The sequence below is a fragment of the Osmia bicornis genome, chromosome 16, assembly GCF_907164935.1.
Source record: "Osmia bicornis bicornis chromosome 16, iOsmBic2.1, whole genome shotgun sequence".
NCBI lineage: Eukaryota > Metazoa > Arthropoda > Insecta > Hymenoptera > Megachilidae > Osmia > Osmia bicornis.
The window spans coordinates 4,843,323-4,868,279 of NC_060231.1; the positions used below are offsets into that span (position 1 = coordinate 4,843,323).

A 24,957-nucleotide genomic window follows, 5' to 3' on the forward strand; every position below is an offset into this window, starting at 1 on the left:
TATATCTTTTTTTCTCTCCGTTGAAAATCGATCGTTCGAACGAATTGACCTACATCGGAGGACCTGCGACCTCACGATTAGGCGAGTTGATATGCAGGTCGTCGTACACGTGGACGAACTATGAATATCGTTACGAGGAGCAGGTGGCTGGATCTTGATCCGTTCAACTTTGCTCCTCTTCGCGTAGTTTACTGAAAGCTGGCTTGATTACTGCTAGATTGCTACTAGATTTGAGTTAGGTATACTTTTAATTGCTGTGTAATATGTTTCAATGTATATCACGTGTAAGTTATGTTCTTATTAACCTTTACTACTTGTCTGATTAATACAACGTCCTTACTACTCGACAACTAATTTAACCACTTAATACGAGGAACTTTTTTAATTTACTTCTGTTATGCCATCGTTAAATGGGTTAGTGATTTTTTAGGTTAAGATAAACGAATAATTCTTGCAATATCTAATTTTTTAAGTGCATTATCATTCAAACCTAACCTAAACCTAACCTAATCTAGACTGAAATGTAACCTAACTAAACCTAAAGTTAATCTAACCTAAACGAAGCAAATTTCAATGTTCTGAATAAGTTAACCTAACCTAAACCTAACCTAATCTAAACTGAAATGTAACCTAACTAAACCTAAAGTTAATCTAACCTAAACGAAGCAAATTTCAATATTTTTCATATCAGAGTTAATCAAAATGACATTTTATCAGTTAGCAATCTGTGGCCACATTTTCAAGATTTAAGCGATTAAAAATCAGCTGTTCGACTTCCGGGATGCTGATAAAACCAACCACGTGTATATACGTTTTTCGTCGGTGTCCTTCAGCCGCATAAATCAATCGTCCACGCTACAGGGAGTAAATATGTCCGGCCATCGAATTGGCAGCCAGCCAGCTCTCGCAGCCACTGAACATTTTTCTGTGATTAATTTCGTCTACGTTTTAGAAGGATCCTGACGAACTATCCGCGGTTTTTCTGAATTCTTTTCGTCTGTCTGCGAGACGATAGCCGGCGCGGAATAATTTAAGGACGTCTCGTGTCTGAGGTTTTGAAGTCATTTCTGAAAAATGTATAAAAACTGATAGTTTTGCGTCAATTCGTCTGGCACCAAAGAGTTTTATTAAAAAATTGTTTTCTAGTATGGAACAATGCTTAAATTTAATTCTATTTATAGAACAGTTGAATTGATCAATTATTCTTTTATCTTCATTCGATTTGCTGAAATCATTTCTGAATAAACTAGACAACCACATGACCTCATTAGATTCATCAAAATTTTCTTACCTAGAAATCTTGAAATCAAAGACTCACGAAATAATTTCCAGCTACTGTTCGATTTCCATGTAAAACGATCGGGTTAAATAGATTAGATGGAATCTATTGAAGAGGGGAACGAGATAAACAAAAGCGTTCGCCGAATTTTGTCTAAGAATATGTGAGATTGGCGTCTGCTTAAGAGGCGCCAGTCGTCGCGATGCTTTGTGTACCATTATTTTCATTGTTTAGTTTCTCTTTCATTCTATCTACGTATCAAATTTCCGCCCCCAGGCTTTCTGTTGTTTTAATACATCGATACGGTACTTCGGTTGAGATTGCCCAGTTATTAATACCTCAAACACTCAGAAGTATTCCCTGAACAATTGCGATACGATCAGAGATAATTATAAGTTAAGTGAAAAAGTTTGTACAAAATGATTGAAGAGAATGATTTAATTCTAGGTAAATTTAAGCAATCGAATTGAATTTCTCGCAACAGGAAGTCGTGATTGATACGAACAGCTGAAATAAATTGCAACAAATGTGTACTTTTGCCAGATACTATGAGTAAGTTCTAAGTTTGGCCTATCTAGTAATCCTGAGCAATGAGCGGTTCCAATGAAATTTTAATATATCCCATAAATATATGATACTTGTTTAGGGAGCTATCCCAAAATTCATCCCTGTTTAAGTTATGTAATGAGCATCTTTAAGCCCTGTGGTAGGCAGCTCTTCGTGAATCAATTACATGCATCGACGGATAGCGATGGCATTTATAAAAATATATACTCAATGTTACATAAACCAATATCCCCGTGAACGACATAATGTTGTATTAAATCCCAAGTTTGGCCACCACGTCATTAACTTCTCCAGGTTTTCTCGTGTTCCAATTTTAGTCACGTTCTTGATGATGACGTTCGAGTGATGTAACTTTCTCAACAAAAATTGATGAGATACCATTAAGCAGAGTTAAGTAACGATTTTGGGGATATTAACAGATCGACTGGCGCAGTAGAAAGAGACGTGTGCAGTCAGACATGTAAAGACACTAATTATCTTAACCATTGGTTAGTTTTCAAATTTTAAATTTGTTGTCTTACATTATTAGCTTTATGCTAATGACGTCCGAGGTATGTTTTTTCTTCTCCTTTCCTAACAATTTGAGGCGCCAGTCACCGATGACCAACGTGACTGTCGATGTATCAATATTTGTACAATTCTTCAAATTTAAAGTCGTCTGTGTTTTAAAAATTCTAGTTGGCGCCATGTTTTTCTAATACTAAATGTGTATAAATGTTCAAGAAATTTGACCTAATTGAAATTTGAAAAATTCTTAAATTTCTGAGAAATTACGTCAAATTTCAGTAATTCTCAGGAATTATATGCCACCTCTTTCATTGTTATGTTCTCCTCATACCAAATTCCGATTTTGGTCGAAACTCGCATCGATGATTTCTTGGAAATAACGTCATTCACTAAAAGAATTCACGATACCTCTTTCATGATCATTCGCTCCTGTTCCTTAACGTCAATTAATTTGCTTGCAAATTTTTCTTTTCAAATTCTTCTAAACAATTTCGAGTTCGATGAATTTTGGACAAATAACCCTTTTCGCCCTGAATTTTTGAAATTTTCACTTAAGTTTCATTGATGTCTGTGTACGTTCGTCAAGGATCGAATAAAAAGTTAAAAAAAGAAAAAAAATTGAAGTTTCATGGAAACACTCGACAGATGGTTGAATTCGTCGAAGATATTCTGCCGGAAGAAGCCGGGTGCTTAGCCTCCAATAATTCCGATTCTGAGCAGATATTTTATTGCAAACACTTTGCAAAAAATGAACGATACATGGAAAACATTTCGGGTAATTTCATAAAAATTATGGAAATTTCACACCTGAATTCACATTTCAATTCCGAGTGCTAAATTTGATTTCCATTCCTTTTTTAAGTAGTTACGCATAACAAAAATCATACGCATTTTACCACATGTGAATCAAAATATTTTTGTCTTACATTTTGCAAGTCGGAGAAATCAAACAAACAGTCAAATATACAAACAATATTATTACTAAAAACAATGACATTCATTCTAAAAAAAATAGCTGCTGATACAATGATTTTTAAGAGAAGCAAAATTAACTTGCTGGAAACTTTCTTTTCGCGCCAAGCGAAATTTATTGATATTTCTTTGTAAAATTAAACAGAAGAAAAAATTATTACCTTGTATTTTTTACTGAGAAATCTGAATGTAGTACTCATTAATTAAGAAAATTGCTAAGATTAATTGGCAAAATTATAAATAATATCAGTACTTAATTCTTATAATAATATTAAAAATATTACCACTTAACTGCTACTAACAATATTGATAAATGTTTTTGACATTGTTAACAGTACTAATAATGTTAATAATGTACCCAAGGATATCAATTGAACAGAAGCACCAAAATCATTTCCAAGAACATGACGTTCAAGAAAGCTCCTCCCATTTTCATTAACGGAAATTATTAAATTTTTATTTAAACTATCGAATGACGTTTGTCAAATTACCACCGACTTACCAGACGATTTTTTGTCATTGAAAGCGTATCGATGCTGTCAAAAATTCATCTTTATTTAGTGGTAGTATACGTTTTTTTATAGATTCTGTAAGCACACGATAACAATAATGTGCAAATATATACACGGTGACGTAAACGTTGCTTGATATACGCTAGGCTTTGCTTCCAGATAGCTTAAACAACGAGACAAATTACCCGCGATTACATTTATGGCAGCTCGATTTACTGTCCCGCGCTTCTCTGGCTGGGAAAGTAACGAGTCACCATATATACAGGGTAATCCATAAAACCAGAAGGTCCAAATATTTTTATTGCACCATTTAATATATCATATTCCTTAAAATCAATAATATAAATTAAATTTTTCACCGATAATTTTTGACTATTTTGTTATAAAATGTATCTGTTACAAGTACAAATTCAGTGTGGTGTTTCTTTCTTTTTAATAAAAATATAACATTCATAACGATAGAGCAATAAAATAAATTTCAAGGTATGTCTAAAGTAATTATAATAGATGAATTTTCTAAACATGACATCATAAAATTCAATGTATCATTACCAGGAAGTGTAACGTCTGTCTCATTAGCCACGAGTACTGTTTCCAATTCACTATATTTAATTGAGCTTTTAATTGGACACTGCGGTGTTTCATGCACAGCATAAATCTGGTTCAGTATAATCCAGGAATCTAATTAACCAATTCTTCCGCCTAATTAATTTCCAATTGCCTCCAATGATAATTTCGGTGAATGCTAATGAATCTGATTCTTACTGTTTCTCATTAAACAATGCCATATCCTCCTTTTTTTTTATTCTGATCCACTTTTGAGAACAGTGCTTGTAAATTGTCTTAAATTTGCCAATTATCTTAATTACATAAATGAGTCGTTTGATGGATCACCTTTGGCACCATTAGCGTTATTAATATTTAACTATTATTAATAATATTCATTAATTACCATTGACAGTGTTAGTAGTATTGATTACTGTTAATAGTATATCTACTGGCATCAATTTTTACTCAAGTACCATTCTTTCAATTGAGTTAATTTCTATTCAGATGGTATTTATTCAATTCTTAACCTACCATAAGTAAGTACAAGCGACCTCATCCTCTGAATAGAAGCGGCAAACGATCTTCTTTGTTTGTTAACATGAAATTTTATTACGTCATATTAGTATATTAGTATCCTTCCGAGACATAACACTCGCTATACAAGCAAAGGGAACAACATAGTCATAAATTAAACGCTCGGAAAGCGAGGGAAACGCGGAATAAATGCAATAGCTAAGTCGTGTGCATCCAATCGGGGTTCAAAATTACGAGCACCAGTGTTCTGAACCGGAAACGTAGATCGTCTCTGGTTCGAGTACATTTACCAGTAGGAAAGGAGATCAGTATTTGCATAGAAAGCGTGGTATTATTCTGAATTCAGAAAACCATGAAAGACGAACAGTTTTTCCCACTTCTTTATGGGAATATTTAATATGAAATTTTTTTCATTAATCACATTTAAATAGGTTTTAGTATCTATAGGTGCTAACGATGATATTTTCCTTTTTTAATTGCGAAATTGAAAATTGGAAAATTGCAAAGCATTGAATTCAATTTCCCAGCTTCCATCTGTCAGATTTCCCATTTCCCAATTTTTTAAATTCCTAATTTTTCAATTCCCAACTTTCCAAAGCTCTCAGTCTTTATTTAATTAATTTTTCTCAACTTTAAGACATTTAAACTTCCCAATTTCCTTATGATTACTAACATCATTATTATTATAATCTTCCTAGCCTTGTACGTATATTAAAGTTTGTTAATTGCAAGTTCTAAGTAGTGTCACACGCAAATTTGTTTGTATCAGAAGTGAAATTAGTTTGAGATATACGAGCAGTTTATAAGAGCACTAAAGTCAATGAATCGATAAAATAAAGATTCCAGATGAGCATGCATAGAATGGATGTCAGTTGTGATTGTTCACGAGGTTGACACGTGTTGAAGAGCTACTGTTGACACCGATTATATGAAGCATTAGAGAAATAAGCATCACGAGATATTAAAGTGCATCTCTAAAGACGTAGAATTGATATGAAATAATCGATGATGTCAATTCTAAGCGTTCGGTTTTGCAGCTTAAGTTACTGCAATGATTTATTACGTTTTATGAATATATTAGCGGTACAAGATGTCGAGCAACTCTATTACGTAAACTAGTGTGTTTAGAATCGTTGAAGTATTTCTGTTCGAAGATGATTTATTATTACGTTGTTCAATTCTCTTCTATTTTTAGTTTTGAAGTATTAATAGATTTCTTGTTTATTACGATTCTACTTATACGAGTTTTTATCGGTGATCTGGTTGAAATTTTATACCTGGTACACTTTATGATTTATTTTTTCTTTTCTTTTCTGATTATTTAAAATTTTTATATTCTATTTTCAGTTCTTCATTTTCTGATCTCTCGATGTTTTAAATCATCTAAGTACTATTTTTAAAATTTTCAAATCATCAGATTATCAATTCATCAATTTTTCAAATTTTCAGTTAACTTAATTTTATCAGGATTATCTAAACTCGATAAACACCATGTCATCTCAATAAAAAGACAATAAGCATAGTCATTAATCTTTAAGAAGGTATTTTCGAATATAGATTCGTATTGGCCTTAAGAATCAATTGTCCCAAGTGTCCATGAACTTTCAATTCCTTCAGTTACCTTCATTAAAAATAGTGACCCAACTGATATAAGTCGTTCGACACTTCGCTTTCCTATCCTTCTCGATTCTCAACTATAAGATCGATTTAGTAATGATAGTAGACGGAACTATGGCCAGGCTAAATGTAGCGAAAGAAAGCACGAAAGGAAATAAGCGATTCGCGAGGACACGGCCTTCTTTCTTCTTTATCTAACGGAAGGAAGAACAAAAGTTATTTCCGGCCACTGCTCACATGCACCCACTAGGGAGATCGATAATTTGTCATTGAAGAACTTTCATCTTTCTATCTCTACATTCCTTGTTTCGTTTTTTTGGAGATTTAAATACTGAAAAGTTGAAAGATTTCAATTTGAAAAATTTGGGGAAATTGGGAAAGACAAGCTGGGAAATTGGAACATTGAAAGTTGGGAAATGGGAAATTGGGGAATGACAGCTTGGAAAATTGGGAACTTGAAAGTTGGAAAATGAAAAGTTGGGAAATTGTGGAACTGAAAACTTGGGAATTGAAAGTTGGGAAATTATGAAACTGGAAACTTGAGAATTGAAAGTTGGGAAATTGTGGAACTGGGAACTTGAAAATCGAAAGTTGGGAAATTATGAAACTGAAAACTTGCAAATTGAAAGCTGGAAAATGAAAAGTTGGGAAATTATGAAACTGGAAACTTGGGAATTGAAAGTTGGGAAATTGGGAAACTGAGAACTTGGGAATTGAAAGTTGAGAAATTATGAAACTGGAAACTTGAAAATTGAAATTTGGGAAATTATAAGACTGAAAACTTGGGAATTGAAAGTTGGGAAATTATGGATCTGAGAACTTGAAAATTGAAAGCTGGGAAATTATGAAACTGAAAACTTGCAAATTGAAAGCTGGAAAATGAAAAGTTGGGAAATTATGAAACTGGAAACTTGGGAATTGAAAGTTGGGAAATTGGGAAACTGAGAACTTGGGAATTGAAAGTTGAGAAATTATGAAACTGGAAACTTGAAAATTGAAATTTGGGAAATTATAAGACTGAAAACTTGGGAATTGAAAGTTGGGAAATTATGGAACTGAGAACTTGAAAATTGAAAGTTGCAAAATGATTTTTTTAAAGTTATCTTTGCTTATTATGATAAACGGATGTTGTGGTTCCACCTGTACAGAGAAAACCAGCCAGTTCTTATTTTTTTCATGAAATATATATGACAGTAAACAGTGTCCAGACCTACCGCAATGTCCATGAATGGTGCTGGAAGATGGTTCTGATCTGGTGTTATTTCAGAATCGAGTATTAACATTATCCACACTTTTACTGAACGGTCACAACTTCCGGTCTCCCTTACGTTCTCAGACACTTCAAATAAACTTACGAATACCGTATCAAGCCACTCCAGGAATCCCAATTCCGTCGATGAATTAAATTCCTGAGAAAACAATTCATTTCCCAGCTATAAATCACCCACGATTATTATTCCAAATCGAAAGCTCTCTTTCGCATATTATTGATACAGAAGTCTAAAAATATGATGAATATTCTATTAACTACTACAGTAATAGTAGTGGTGAATTTCCATTTTTTTTTTTTTCAATTTACAACTCTTCAAATTTTCCATTTTCCATTTTTCAATTCTCAACCCTTCAAACTTGAAAAATATAATTACGAAGTGGACCATGTTCTTCCCATAGCAAACAGAAGAAAATAAACATAAGGCACGCAGATCAATAGACTCAAAGTCCATAATTCGAAGCAGTGACGTACTTGTACATTTGGGAGCAATATAAAACGAGCGTAAAAGCGATATAGTCGGTCGAATCGGACGAGAAGAAGAATAATTAAAAAGAAAAATTATCTTTCATTCTGTTACATCGTCACATTTACCAATTCGAGATACCGCGGGCTTAAAATGTTAAGTGTACGCGCTTCGTGTCACGTACACTCGTGTATTCGCTGCCCTAATTGCCAGCTGTCGAAACGATTTACATTGAAAAATTATAGTTCTCTTGATTATACGTTTACGTATTCCTAGAAATCATTCTTCACGTACATTTTTAGCACGTAGAAGAAAAAACACTGTAACTGTTGAACTCGGGAAGAATTTTGCGCACGTGCGATAAATTGGCCAGTTTGTTTAAAAAACTTTCAATAAATGTAAGTTTGTTGAAAATGATGATTATTAAACAAACAGTTTCTGTTTTTTATTGCCAGTAAATGAAAAAATTTTGAATGAAAAAATGTAGCGAAAGGTGAATGAATTATTTACGTATACAAAAGTTCAATGTCACTTTACCATTCTGCCAGAATTTAACACAAAACTCGTCTTATTCCATGCAACTTACACGTGTCTTCAATACATTCACGGTGTTGCAAACCTAAATTATGTAAGCAGCGGAGTTCAACGAATATTCATATGTAAACGTGCTTAGAATCACGCTTTTATGTTCAGTTAAAAATTCTTTCAATTTCCAAAATGTTTCTTTAGAAGATTTATCAAAGTGCTCGAGAAGTGCTTTAGTGCTGTCGACATTTATTCTGAATATTTATTTTCCTTAGTTATTTAATATCTACTGAAAATCCTGAAGCTGAAGGACAATACGTCTTTTAGTTATTCCCCCTGTTTCCAAATGGTCAATAAACATTTTGTATAAATTTAATGCTGTTGCTATTAAAATTTCGGCGAATATTGCTATTATTATCAATATCATTATTATAGTAATCCTACACTACTGTAGTTAGTCCCAAATAGTTGTAGATTCTAATGCTGGTGATTAGTAATTAGTATTGCTACTAATATTCAAATTAGTCAGTATCATTGCTACTAGCACTAACACTGTTAATACGCTAAGTATAGTAGTATTATTATAATATACTAATTACTGTAGTAGCAGTATGACTACTATAGTATCTAGTATAGCTTATCTAGTATCAGTAGCACGATGGGGAGAGGGGCAGAAGGGTGAAACAATTCCCTATTAAGAAATTGAAAACCTTTTTTTTTAATTAAAGCCTGGAATACTTTTCAATAATGAAGAAAGTTAGATCCTAATAAGCCTTACTTACTATTACTAGTGATATTCAAATTACATAGTATCAGCGATAGTTCATAATCGGTAATTTTATTTTTACTCCACTCGGCTCACCTGACTTCCTAATTAGACAAACAAAAATTCCCACGAATTTTCACTCGAAAATGACACAAGTAGTCGAGCCTCAAAATAGGAGACAATGCTGGGGTTCCTCGGAACTCGTCGTTGACTCACGTTGAATAGAATTCGGAAAAAGATTCCGAGACGTTAGATGGACGCATGTGGGTGATGATATCAGGACCAAGAAAAGTGGCGAATCCTCGAATATCGTCCAAGTCAAATATAAACTTTGGGGTCTGAATTGATGAGTCAATTCTCGAAAATTGGGAATTCCTTTGTTGCTGTTCACATTCGATCGAGAAATGCAATGTTTGCGTGCCAGTTTAGCTTCATCCAGTAATCAAACAGACAAGTACCTGAAGATGGAAGTAGACAAACAAATGTTCAGAACTACGTAATTCAGGAAGGAGGAATCCTTGAATTATATCGTCTTTAACGTAATAATAAACAAATCAAATGAAAATCATCCGTATTACCAATTCTGATTGAGCGTCGAATGAATTATTAATTAATCGTCCGATAAAATAACTGATAAACAATTTTTATAGGCAAGTTCATAAAAAATTCCACCTAGTCACAGTTAAGTCTTTTATTGCATAATTTCAAAGGTATTAATACATCCTGCCTAAGTATTGAAAACAAATTTTTATACAGATTCATCCAGAATTCTAACCAGTCATCCTCTGTTACCCAAATCATTATAAAAGTACCATATCTCTTCTTAAGCTTCTTATATAAATTACTCGAAACTCACGAACAAAAATTTCTAACTATATTCACCAAAAATCCCAATCAATTATAGTTGCTTTTTGAATCATTTTAAGAATACCATTTTTCTTTGCAAGCTTCGTGTACAGGTTAGTATAATTCTCCCTGTACAAATAAATATTTCATTTGAAACGTGTGAAAAAACAACTTTCTGAATATATTCACCAAAAATCCCAATTAGTTAGTTTCTTTTTCGAATCAGTTCCGAAGTACCATTTTTCTTCGTAAGGTCCGCGTTTCCCGCGCCGTACAGTTTCGCGAAATCGTACTTCTAACGCTTCCCCCACCAGCGTCCAACTCGCGCGAATCGTTTCCCGCGAGCGCGACAAAGACCGAGCGCTCTGCCCTCAATAAATAGCTGCCCGACGCGATTCCAGCACGTAGACCACGCTTAGCAGTCGAGCGAACTCAGTGCGGCTCGCTTCGAGGCACGTTTACACCTCGATACTTGCACAATATCAGTATTCTCATCGAATTTATACGTGATACTAGTCAACGGAGAATTCTCGCGACAGTGAAAACAAAAGGAGGTGGACATTTTCATCTCGAATACATAGTATTTCCATCTGATCGAATCGACGTGTTTTTGCGTCAAAGATAATCAGTGAACTCTTATCGTACCGTGGGACTGAAAAACTATTTTGGGTGTACTTCGGGATAACGTCCACGTGTATTCCTTACGAAATCTCGAGAAGAATCGGTATACGAGCGTAGAAAGTGCGATCGGTACCGGTGAAAGTGAGAATCGATTTTCGGGAAGTATAACATCGATGTTGACCGTTTTCGATCAACTTCGATCCGAATAATCTCGTGGGAACTGTGAGAATAGACGTGGAAAGATGCAGACGGACGCGGAACTCGCGACCGGAAACGTGGACGATTCCGGGAGATATTTCAATTGCTTGAGGACCCTGGCGGATCTCACTGCCATGGCTAGCATCGTTGCTGTTGAGGTATACTTCTTCCCATTTTTGGATCTTTTTGAAAAATTAAAGGAATTATAAATTCAATAGATTCTCATGTTGTAAAAGTAATAGTCCTAAGTACCGGTTAGAAGGAATTAACGATTACTGTTGTTTTGTTGAATTGCAAATTAGTAGTTTATTTATTCTATCAACTATAAAGTACTGTGATTTAATACAGTAGAAGGCACACGAAGCTTTGCCAGAGAAATTCAAATTTATTAGTATTTGGTAAACTTTCAAGGTGCTTTATCTGAAACTGAAAATTTTTCTTCGAATTAAGAATTTCAAAATCAAAATTATGCAAAGATAAGCACATAGAAATTCGGGGAATGTGAAGCTATTAATCACAGAATTCCATTGTTAGGAATACTGAGTTCTTAGAAATCATGAAAATATTTCATTCGTTCAATTTTGTTTAAGTTAGACAAATTTTAAGTTCGAATATCTTTTTATAAAAATTTCGGAGGGATATATTACCAAATTGTTCTCTGATATAATATTTACACAAGGATTTTATGGATTAATTTCTATGATAACGAAAAGAAATTTTAATCCATGAATTTGATTAAAACCGACAGGTTCGGGTGAGGATCATGATCTTCCCGCCATATGTCGCCTTTAAATGAGATTTCAAAAGTAATCGATAATCGTTGCGAGTTTCGAGACCCTTCATTGCCGCGAAACGAGGGCAAATCGAGACGAGAAATCGATTCATCGACCTTATCGTTGGTTTAGCTTCTTCCCGCAGCAAATCGCAGCCTAATTAACCTTTCGTTAATTGAAAACATCTATCTTTATGGCATCCTGTTGCAATTCGATTGGAAATGTTCAATTTTCCCTTGGAAACTTGATCGATTTTATAAATAAGTTTTTTATTATATAAAAAAGTAATCTAAAATTAGATTTTTAAGTTTTTACAAATTTTGGAGTAACGGTTGATTAATCATTTTATCAGTTAAGTAAACGAGTTTCGTGAAATGATATTCATCTTGCATTAAGTGATGAATTCTTGAGTCGGGGTAGTTTAATTATAGAGATGCCTGATTGTTATTCAAATTGTGCTTCAGAATGACGTCAGTTAATGATAAAGCATTAGCGATGAAACCATGTTGAATGAAATTTCCTCCACTGAACGCCGAATAATCGTGGGAAAGATGAGTAACCATTCTACCACGAAGAGGAAAATTGAAAAATTGCTTCACCAATTTCCTTATCATAATATTCATAGAAATGATTTCTTTCGTCTTCTTTTCCTGGGAACTAGAACTTCTATGAAAAAATTATTTCAAAAAACATTTCTCAAAAGGCAATTTTTTAAAATGAAACGTGAAGTATGTAAAAAAAGACAAATTCAACCTAACCTATGTTGAACGCACCACGTGGGCCTCCCCCACCACGTGGGCTTCCCCCACCACGTGGACCTACGTTTGGTAGGCGTGGTTAAGGAGGCAAGTTCATCTTGGTTCAATATAAAATATTCTAAAAATACTATATTGCACTGATTATTCGCATCAATATGAATAAACATGATTGAACTATCGTCATTCATCGTATAAGATTGTACTAAGAGGTTAGAAGCAGATTGATCCTTTGTTCAAAACAACACGATGCTGAAAAACAGAGACGACCAATAGGACAATCTTTCGACATTATATGATATATTGTTACCCAAACAATGACGTTAATCACATGTAATAATATGACGGATGTTAAATGTAGGATGGGTCATCAGGGCGATTGATACATGTTGCCCAAACAAACAAACAACGGTGATTAAGATCAATTCACCATGTCTTCTTACATGATATCGAAACAGTTCCAATTGTGTTGAAACGTCAAACAGTGCATTGAAAACCAGTTTCAGAACCGATTCGTCCGCATCGTATTCTTCCAATCAGATAAAAAATTTTTTTTATCTGCTTTGTTTACAACAATGCAGTGGAACGGATTAGACTATCTTAGCGTACGACTCTGAATATTCTTTATTAGCGAAACACGTCAATCTTTTACGAAAACCGGACTTACAGAGAATCTGAAACCTCTGGAGATTAGATTATCTATAAGGAATCGACACTGCGAACAGGTCGTCGATTCGATTCGATCGGAAATACTTTAGAAGATAACCTTTCAGCGTATTTCAGTAATTTTGCATTGATATTACAAATTGCTAATATTTTTTTATGAATAAATTATCGTTGGAATATTGTTCTATACGTATCACTTGAGAGACAAATAATAAAAGCCGGGGCTTTCTGAAGTGGGATGATAAGCGTTATCTATCACCTTATGAGATTCAGGATGTTGTCGATGAAAGAACCCAGTGTGCGATCACGTAATCGATGAGTTCAATTAATGACGCCTCGTTGCGTGCCACTGAAATGAACTGAGACGTTATCGAGTGAGATGAGATAATTGATGGGCAGCCTTGTTTTTTTTGTTATTCTATTATTGTAACGTAGATGATAATATCGTAAATAATATCAAACGAGTTTTCTTTAAAATAAAATAATAATTTTTTATATAAAATAAAAGGGAAATATTGAAGCTAAAAGTTGAACAATTTAGATCCAAAGTAATTGGAAATAATTATAAATTTCAAAGCTGCCAGTTGGAAAATTCAAAAATTTCGATGATTTTCATATTTTTCATTTATTGAGCAACAAAAACAATTTTGATGCAAAAAAGAATATCCAGAGATGTAACTTTTTGTTGTATCCCAGGAACAATATTTTCATACGAATTAAATTATTATCGAATCTGAAATACATCTCTCCGTTCTTTCTCAAAGAGATAATTGTGTTAATTAAGAAGGCAGAAAAACAAGCTTATCGATCACGATTTACATATAAACTACGTCTAAATTGATTTAAGATTCAGTATTAAACAAACAACACGTCCCTGACCATATACAACGTGATCTAACATTAGAAATTAAATCAAATTAAATTAAAAGAAAGCATGAATTATCGCGAAACGAAATGTCGTCCGATAAATCTTCGGTGACGATTGGATAAAAATAGACAATCGATCGATTAGATCATTAAATTATTTCGATCAAATAATCAGCAAATTGTAATTTTACCTCAAAGATAGTATTATCGGTGATTTAATTCGTAGTAACTATCTGAAGATATTATGCAATTGGATAATAAACCAAAAAATCATTTTTATAAACCTTCTGTCATGATTTCAAAATGAAATAAAGAAGGAATGTTAAAATTGTCAATTCTTTTGTATAATCGTATTATTATACAGTAATGATTTTACCTGCGTTAATCTTCGTCAGGTGCAGTTTGTTCAATTTAATTTGTTTAAGAATTTTATGTTGACGTTGATTAATGACATATAATTTGTTTGATTCGTTGTTAAATTAATTAGGTTTATGGGTATGCTATCTGATAGGATACATTTTGTCGAGTGTAAGAATGTAGAGGTGTTTGATCATTTATCACAAGTAATATCTGTTTGATGACCCAATTAGTCTCCGGTAATTACTTTATTTTATTGTTCGGTTGCTTGGTTGGGATAATTCAGGGGGAAAAGAGAGTGCGTGGGTATAAATTAACGTGTAATGACGAGATGCTCTTTGATAAATGAGAGATTGAAAGCTGAGGGAATCAGGTTAATAAATTTAATTCTACAAAAGTTGGAAAATGGGAAATAAAAGTGGAAAAATGGGAAATGAAATATTGGAAAATGGAAGATAAAATATTGGAAAGGTGGAAAATTCAACGACCCAAAATTTCCCAAAGTGAAAAGCTTTAGATAGAAGTGTTTAGATTCCCAATTTTCTAAAAAAAAAGCTCTCAATTTCCAGAAAGCATATGAATTCATTGAGTAATTCCCTTATCGAATCATGAACACGTGGTTACTAGGGAAACTCACGAGACAATCAGTCATAACTCTTAAAGGATCTGAAAGTGAAAACAAAACCGATTCGATAACAGGTCACTCCTCCTTTCTCGTTTCTCTCCAGCACGTTCTTATCGATAAACGCGTCTATGTAATCAGGCTGGATAACAAAGAGATCCTTTTACCGGTTGCTACAAAGCTCAAACAAGCACCGATAAGAATAAGAAACTCAGACAACGATAGCATCCATCCATTTGCAAATCCTCCAGCATCTCCTATGGAACGTGTATATGTGTATGAGTATGTTTCATTTGCTATCAAGTATCTGCGTCGAAATTTCATACGAGACTCGCAAATATTATAAATTTCACGAGATAACGTTTCCTTCCACCAATCATAAAACAGCATCTCGATTCTTTCAGTTTTTTGTCACGTGTTTCATCAATTTTCAATGTTTTTCGATGATACTGACAGTTTTTGCTCCGTTTCCTCTGCAGTTTGTGGAATACTGTTGATTCTTTTTCTTCTTCTCTTGATGATTGAATAATTCATGCGTTTGAATGTTTGTAGGTCGAAGAATGGAAAAATTCCAGAGTTTTAAAGTGGGGGTGTAGGACATTGAAAATAGGAAACTAGGAAACCGGAAAATTAAGAAAATGTATTGGGAAATGAGGAAACGAAGATTGATTGATTGTAAATTAATAAAAACTGCTACATATAATAAAAATGATCGAGTTCAGAGCAAAAAACACAATCTGTCGTAATTAGCCAACAATTATTAAATTTAAGATCAAAACAAATTGCCGCAATCATTTAACTAATTATGAAACAATTATTCATGAAATAAATTATATAAAACTAATCATCTTCCTGTTTTCTGATTACAGTTCAAACGTATGCTGAACAAGGAACTCTCCCACTTCTCGGAATCCTCAAAATCTGGAAATCAGATTTCAGAATACATTTGCAGCACCTTCCTTGGTAAGTTAAAAATAAAAAAATAAAAATTCCATGTGAAATTTCTTTTCTCAGAAATAGTTTCTTGGAATTCAAACATTTTGTTAACCATTTCTATAATTTATTTTGTATACTCAAAAAATAGAAATTTTATATTGGAATTTTGATGTTTGAACCCCTTCTTTTTTGCACATTGGCAATAAACAATTCAAATTTTAATAGTTGAATCAACCATTAAATTTCGACCACACTTGGTAATAAAAACAATTCAAAAAAAAAAAAATGGAATAAAATAAAAAATTGATAGGCGTAAGATAAATAAAATTTTTTTAGTCTCTTGTAAACAGCAAATAAACATCTCAGTATTAATATGTAAATAATTTATATCATTCAAAGTTCATAATCAAAGTGCGTATGTACTTTTATCACATTATCGTCTATTCTACAGACTCATTGTGACGTATGCAAATTAAAAAGAAAACATCGAATTAAGAGTTTGAAAGAATGTAAGATAAACAAAGACAATTAACCGGCTCGTTCCGAGGCCAACGTGAGAAATTGATTTACCACCGGCAATAAAAAAATATGCAACTCTTACGCACCAAAAGCCCTTGAGAGACTTTGCAAAGCGTATCTCATGACCATTCATTCCGTTTCACGTGCTTTGTCTCGTAGTAATTCCTTGTTTGCTCATTTCATCGTTTCGTCAAGTGCTTTTACTAATTACATTTCACCTGTTCTCGGAACCGCCCACACAATAAGGAACTTCGAGAAAGTACAGAGCATTACAAAATTTTCTTTTTAGTAGAATAGTCCTTTTATACCGATAACCCTATACGCCCTATTGAAGTTGAATTAAAATTGTGGCTCTCTCCATGGTCCGCCATCCGAGAGTGGACCACCCTACGCCCAATACTGAATGTCTTGTTAGGCCCAGCTCTTTTCCTACGTACTCTACTAATTGAGCATTCAATTGTTAATCATTCTTTTTATATTTTTTATTCCAGATAAACAGCAAGAGTTGGACTTGCCCTCCCTGCGAATCGAGGATGCAGTCGCGGCTGCAGGCAGCGCAGATGCAAGGGCGGCGAAAAAGAAGGACCGAGTTCAGCGAGGTCCTGCTGCGATGTCCCATATCAGCGGCGTGAAACGGCCACTTACACACACGAATAGCTTCACAGGGGAGCGTGTGCCACTTTACGGCGTTGAAACGCCCCATGAAGAAGAACTTGGCAAGGTAAGTCCCTTCCTTCCACCCTCAAACCGAATCTCAACCAGGATAGTGGAACGTGTTAAAACGAAACTGCTTTTGAACATCTTTGTTTGATCATTTTTTTATTTCAAGTATAAAAGTGCACACATCTGTGTCCCTAAAAAATGTTTTTTCAGCCGTTCGATGTAAAACATTTACATTTCCAAATAGCAAACAATGGAAATTTTGAAATGGTAATAAAACACTTGTGATAATAGATATCTCACTGGAATTCAAATTTTCTTAAAAAAGTTATTTTAGATGGAGTCCATTCAATGAATTGATATTAAACTTGAACGATTAAATAACACCTCCACCCGAAATGAATCATTTAAATTGCGTAAGTGTTTCTTCGTACGCGAGGTACTGCCGTGAAAGTGAAATTAATTAACGGTGCCCATACTTTCTACGGAAGACCTCGATTACAGATTCAGTGTCTTCAAACGAGTATCAATATTCGATCTTCAATATTTTTTAACGCAAGATTGATTTCATTGTTAGTATAATATTATATTGCATTTAAATTGCTTTACAAATTAGCATAAAAATACATTTCAAAGCCTCCATCGATCAAACTTTCACAATAGCTATTCGTCATATCCCCGTTTCTCTAACAATGATAACTGAAATCCCCCACAGTTAATCCACTGTTAATCCCACGCTATTCTCTAATTATTAATCGCATTCGGCACGTGTAGGAAACACGTGTAATCTTTGATCGACGTTCCAATGCGAACTAGGACACATGCTTCCTTGTTTATGTCCATGTTACACCTGTTCATCTTCTCTATTTTTATTTCCAACAAATACTCCAGCAACAAAGATTGTTTATAAATTCTTTTCTTCATTTGCAGTAGGTAGATGAATAAAATTATTGGCATAGTTGAATTTTATCTTAAAGTAAGAATAAGTTAATTTGCAAGGACACATGGAGTCCTCATGATCTTTTAAAAAAATTGATAATGGGGTTCAGTTCGACAAGAGCCAAAGGTGTTATTTTTTGGCTACTGCAGGGGTCGCGTATTTATACTTACACCCATGTGGGCCGAGGTCAGCTGATAACCCAATTGCTTCGATTTCTTATCATTATCGTTCCACCTCAACTTACTTTACCTAGCGAAGTGTTTCTCAATTCGTGAAATTAAAATCTGTATTTTTTGCTGAAGAAATGAATAGCGATAGCAGCATCGAGCACACGATAGTTGAGTTTCACAGTCTCGTATAATAGATGCAAATCTCTCTGAAAAAGAGAAAGCTGGTACAACTTTCGCGTAATCAGTGGCTGCTGCTTTGTATGCTAATCAAATAGTTGCCGGATCAAGGAAACTACTTTTTGAGGTCTTGGAATGGTTCTAAAGCCCACACGCTCTGATTCAGTCTACGCAAAATCATTCGTGAATCCTTATTTGGCTTGTGAAACGGAGCATTCTAGTTTGTTTGCTAAGCAGAACTAGGGTAAAAAGTTTCAACGACCGTGTAACCGTTTGTACTTAACTGATTTTATTTAAACTTGTAACAATTTCACAGTAGACAGATGTTATTTTCACAAGTATTACAATTGTTTAATCATAATACGTTCTACTGTCCTAAAAGAACATTGTTTAACACGTTTACACACGACCCCCTCAACAATACTTCATTAAATCTTCATCCCATTTGCATTGATTTGCCAGAAATAGACTTTCGCTACTAAAAAACATGCGGGTCTTACTGATCCTCAATCAGAAATGCATTCAAAGTCCCACCATAGGGCTTAATTGACCCATGTTACTAAATATAAAATTCCCTCGGTGAACCTGATGATTAAGTTGACCTTCTTTCGTATATTTTCAGCTTCTATCAGACATCGACAAGTGGGGCATCGACATCTTCAGGATAGGCGAGCTGAGCAACAACAGGCCGCTGACTTGCGTCGCCTACACAGCCTTCCAGAGCCGAGATCTGCTTAAATCGCTGGCCATACCGCCCAAGACCTTCGTCACCTTTATGATGACCCTCGAGGATCACTACGTCAAGGACAATCCCTTCCATAATAGTCTGCACGCGGCCGACGTGACCCAGTCCACCCACACTCTGCTCAACACGCCCGCACTCGAGGTTAATATTGTATTCAGGAATCGTATCTGTTAGGTGTTTCGTTAAACTGCGCGTTAACCTCACGTTTTTCTAGGAAACGTTGCTAATTAGAGCTCTGTAGTCGCGAGATTGATGTTTGATCGCCTATTTAGTACCCATTCCTTTCGAGATTCCCGCTAATTCCTGCTCTCTGGCCTCCAATTGCTTTTTAATTAACGACCAATTTGTGTTGATGACGCTAAGTGATTGTTAGACTCAAAGGCTAATCGGACATGTTTCTTTTTGTTGCAGTCGGTATTTACACCGTTGGAAATCACTGCGGCACTCTTCGCTGCTACCATTCACGACGTAGACCATCCTGGACTCACCAACCAGTTCCTCATCAATTCGAGTAAGTGTCTCATTGATACCTATACAACTTCTTTCCGAGGACATGCCTTTAGAGGGTTCAGTCCAGGTGGTAGCATCCTCAAATTATTCGGTATACTAATGACCTGTCCTCTGTTCAGGCTCCGAGCTTGCCCTGATGTACAATGACGAGTCCGTTCTGGAGAACCACCACTTGGCCGTGGCTTTCAAGCTCCTTCAGAACGAGGGCTGCGACATATTCGTAAATATGACGAAGAAACAGCGTCAGACACTTCGCAAGATGGTCATCGACATGGTCCTATCCACGGACATGTCCAAACACATGTCCCTCCTCGCTGATCTGAAGACCATGGTGGAGACTAAGAAGGTGGCTGGCTCTGGCGTTCTTCTGTTAGACAACTACACCGACCGTATCCAGGTCCTCGAGAACCTGGTGCACTGCGCTGACCTGTCCAACCCCACGAAACCGTTACCACTCTACGAACGATGGGTCGGTCTGCTGATGGAAGAGTTCTTCCTCCAAGGAGACCGCGAGCGTGAACAGAACATGGACATCAGCCCGATGTGCGACAGGCACAGTGCCACGATCGAGAAGTCGCAGGTCGGCTTCATCGACTACATCGTCCATCCCCTTTGGGAGACCTGGGCGGACCTGGTGCACCCAGACGCCCAGGAGATCCTGGACACGCTCGAGGAGAACCGAGACTGGTACCAATCCAAGATTTCTCCATCACCGCCGTCCGATGACCAGCCGCAACAAGGAAACGAGCCACAATCTGAAAGGATACACTTCCAGGTAGGATTTTGATCCTGTTTATCACTTTTGCTCATCTGTTAGCATCAGTCAGGTGTCTCAGCGTCACTTGAGTTTCCGAAATAATCTAAAGATCCTGTTGCTGTTTCAGGTGACACTGGAGGAAGGCGATGAAACCGGTGAGGCGACAGAAACCGGAGAGTCGGGTGGAGCGGCGAAGACAACAACGTTATCCAGCGAGGAAGGGGGCGGTGAGACAGAGGAGAACGCCGCGGAGGCTGGAATGTGACGGAGGCTCGCGGGTATTTGCAGGAAGCTCCACGAGAAGGTGCAGCAGACCTGGTGGCGTGTGCGCCAGTGACATTTAGCTGGCTACCACCGCCTGGGTCTATTTGTGTCGACCTATTGACCTTTGGCCAAGCTCCACTCCCTGGGACGGTGGAAAATGCCTCGTCGTAGAACGAGAGGGCAGAGAGCACGGAAACGATGGGAACGTCTAGTCGCTGCTAGTTCAGAGACCTGGACCGACGTGAAGGGTCATTTGCTGACGCGTGAACGAGAGGATCAGCCAAAGTGGCGAACGATTAAGAGCGTATGGCGCTATGAGGACACTCGTTTGACGCGGTCGCTTGCTCCGAAGCTGACGCGGGTCTCAGCAAAGAGCAACGATCCTAGATCGCTGCGTCTCGGCTGGTTCGAGGCGCATCGAGGGCGTTCAACGTGAATCCTCGATTCAAGACGGAGACTGGAGTATCGTCGTCGTTATCATCGTCGCTTTTCCCCTTCCCTGACGTCGTTCGATCGGCCTCGACCCTTTTTGGTGTGTCTAGCTCGAAGGAGGACACGAATCTCTTCACCAAGTACCTGTACACAAGCAGACCGGTTAGCCAAGGATCAGTGAAGGCTCCTTGCTACCGATACGATTCGAGGACGCAGGAAATCTCATCCCGCCAAATGATAGGATCCTTTCTGACATATCAATTACATGGTACAAGCGGCTGATGCCGCGACATGCGAACGATTCGGAGGATCTTCTGCGCAACCATCTGACCCCCAGCTACCTCTAATCTTGGGACGAAGGCTTTAAACGATAGCTATGTTCCCTTATGATCAGGAGATGTTAAGGATGAAGATTGAACCGCTGATTGGCGATGAAAGGAGGGGGTCAGAGGCTGGAAGGTGAACAGAAGACTGTAGAGGAACACTAGTTATTGCGCTTTCCACGTTCATCCTTGGTTCTCCGACGATCATCTTCACGGCTACCCAATCGTCTAGGACTAAGTCTATCCTTAAACGTAGGATCTTTGTCATGCTCGCTGATTATAAGCGCGTACAACTCATCGCATGAAGAGGGAAGAAAGCGTTCGTTAAAAAGTGAATTGTATTAGATGTCTTCACACGATGGACGAGTGAGTTAATTTTAATATAAAGGTTGAAGGCTGGCCTTTTTCCTTGCGTTTATATTAAAATTAATTGTTATGAGACTTTCTTCTCGCGTTCATACACACATACACATACACCCATATACACATACACACTCAGACGCACACGAGGCGATCGTTTTTAACCAAAGAGTATTGTTATAGTCACTCGATCATTCGATAAAACGGCAAGATACGAACTTGTTTGTTCTTCATCCAAGATTCTGAACAAGAAAATTGAACGAGATGGAAACCACGTTCATCATCATCGCGCGTTCTGGCTTCTAGCGATGGTAGATACTTAGGGGATCGAGGGGAATTTTAATTAGCTAGGTACCTTGCAGCTCGATGTGTTGAGAAGAAAACATTTAAAACGAAAAAATGCAAAAAAAAAAAAAATAATATCGAGACAAAAATGAAAATAAACGAAGTACTCTCTCGCTTGGATGTCTGTGAATCGCTCAAACTCGCGAATCGAGTCTCGACAGTCGCGATATACAAGTCGAGAATCGATTCATCGCACTCTTTCTCGAGTAATTGGCATCCCTGACGATTCTGTGAAAGCCTTTTCTACGGTTCCTTGTTTTTCTCTTTTGACTAAAACGATGGTATAGCGTACGACGACGATTGTTCATTTGACTTTACACGATTGACACAATTTTCTAGCAAAATTAATGACAAAATAAGACTGGAAAAGAGTATTTTAAAGGCGATTAAAAAAAAAAAAAAACAGAGAAATACAATTGAAGTCCGCTCGAGGAAGAGGCGAACACGTATCTGTGTCCGTAGGCAGTATGAAAACTAGTGAGTGTTTTTTTGGTGCTGGCCACCAAGCTTAGATATGATTAAGAGTAATTTTACGTAAGGCTAACGAAGTACACGACTAGATATTAAGCTGAGGAATTAACTTAAATGAAAAACGAAACTTCTTTAGGCCGTAAGCGACAACCAAGGTTAATTAATGGTAATTAATCGTTTTAACCGTGAAACAAGAGTATGGACAAACTCGCTCGACTTCTTCAAACTGGATCCTCTTCCCTTTTTTTTTTTCAAAAATCATACGAGTAGTCTGCTCGAACATGGATTCGATTCTATCAGCTGATCGATCGAAATCAGAACATGAATCTTCAAATTAAATTCGAGCGAGAATGACCGATCGAACGACGAAAGAATGTTTCTTTTTTTTAGTATTTTTTTTTTTCTGATTTTTGTATTTAAGAATTTTCATGGTTTTATTCATTTCATCACCGTTCCTTCATCATACCCAGTAGCTTCCTACTTCGTGACTAACGACGCTTTAGAGAATGATGTTTTTACTTGTAAAATGACGATTTCGATGATGATTTCACGTGATGTGTGATTTGTTTGTTATTTAACCGTGATAATGGTGATGACGATGACGTATACCACGAAAATGATCACGACGATTGAACGCTGATGATTGCGAAAGTCAGATGTAAAAGATAAAGAGATGAAACTGAAAAAAATGAAAAAAAAAACAAATTGAAATACAAACGTGTTTGATTGCTGGACAGTTAAATGAACATGTATTAATATCGTGTAACCCTCGTACGAGATATATGTGTAATAAAACATATTTATTGTCGGAATTTCTTGTCTAATACTTTGCCTACTTCAACACCCAACTTCCCAACTTTGCCTTAAGTCCTGCCTTGCGCTTATGTCTCTGGCTGTGCTCTCTGCAAATTTAGCACCAGTGACGGTCGCGATGGGGTTTTAGTCAGTAGAAATCTGATACTATCTTGTGCAAGATTTCCCCACGTTGAAAAAAAAAGAAAAAAAAATATTTACAGCCACTGATTCGAGTAAAAGTAGCTAACTGCGGCACCGTTATCAACCGTTCGACCTAGAGCGAAGTGAAACACCATCATCTCAGTCTTACAGCGACCGTCAAGGGGTGCAGATCTACCTGCTAAACATACATATACCTTTATTTCATTTTCTGCGTTCATTTAATTTGCTGTATTTATCTACTTAGCTCACTGAATAAACTCATTTAGGAGGAAGAACGTGTTGATTGTATTACTCCTGTGTGCATCCTTTACATCTCTGCATTATTTACATCTCAATGTTCCTTACATCCCAACATTCCTCTCATCTCTGCTTTCTTTATACCCCTGTATCCTTCACATCCCTGTATCACTTACATCTCTGTTTCCCTTATATCCCTGCATCTCTTACATCTCTGCATTCCTTACATTTCTATATCCCTTTCTAAATAAAAGGGAAGTAACTTTTGCCGAAATTTTGGCCCTCTAACGGGAAAAATGTGAACTAAAATTTCGACCTCGGGTCAGCGCCCTCTGGGGGCAAAAAAAGGAACTAAATCATGTCGGAATTGTGGCCCTCTAGCGGGAAAAATGTGAACTAAAATGTCGACCTCGGATCAGCGCCCTCTGGTGGCAAAAAAAGAAACTAAATCATGCCGAAATTTTGGCCCTCTAGCGGGAAAAATGTGAACTAAAATGTCGACCTCGGATCAGCGCCCTCTGGTGGCAAAAAAAGAAACTAAATCATGCCGAAATTTTGGCCCTCTAGCGGGAAAAATGTGAACTAAAATTTCGACCTCGAATCAGCGCCCTCTGGTGGCAAAAAAAAGGAACTAAATCATGCCGAAATTTTGGCCCTCTAGCGGGAAAAATGCGAACTAAAATTTCGACCTCGAATCAGCGCCCTCTGGCGGCAAAAAAAGGAACTAAATTTGTACAAGACTACTTACCTTTACTTACCTTTACTCGAACCATTTTTTGTAATATATTTATTATAAAGGTTGCAGGGGTACAAGAGATGTAGGGATATGAGGATTACAGGCATGTAAGGGATACAGTGATGTAATGGGTGCAGGGATTGAAAGAA

At 36.4% G+C, this 24,957-nt stretch overlaps 1 protein-coding gene across 12 annotated transcripts in view; it reads left to right on the forward strand.

Moving 5' to 3' along the window:
- LOC114871522 (cAMP-specific 3',5'-cyclic phosphodiesterase) overlaps positions 1-23,690 on the forward strand; it is a 167,586-nt gene extending 143,896 nt beyond the window's left edge. For 11 of the 12 annotated variants that reach the window (XM_029177523.2, XM_029177520.2, XM_029177521.2 and 8 more), the window contains 6 exons: positions 16,139-16,232; positions 17,216-17,445; positions 19,294-19,557; positions 19,828-19,927; positions 20,046-20,701; positions 20,811-23,690. In XM_029177523.2, coding sequence (XP_029033356.1) covers positions 16,139-16,232; positions 17,216-17,445; positions 19,294-19,557; positions 19,828-19,927; positions 20,046-20,701; positions 20,811-20,948 — 1,482 coding nt within the window. In that variant the 3' untranslated portion in view covers positions 20,949-23,690. Of the gene's footprint in view, positions 1-10,805; positions 11,388-16,138; positions 16,233-17,215; positions 17,446-19,293; positions 19,558-19,827; positions 19,928-20,045; positions 20,702-20,810 lie in introns of those variants that run through there. The other variant, XM_029177525.2, reaches the window with a different exon arrangement.
- Positions 23,691-24,957: the final 1,267 nt, after the last annotated feature.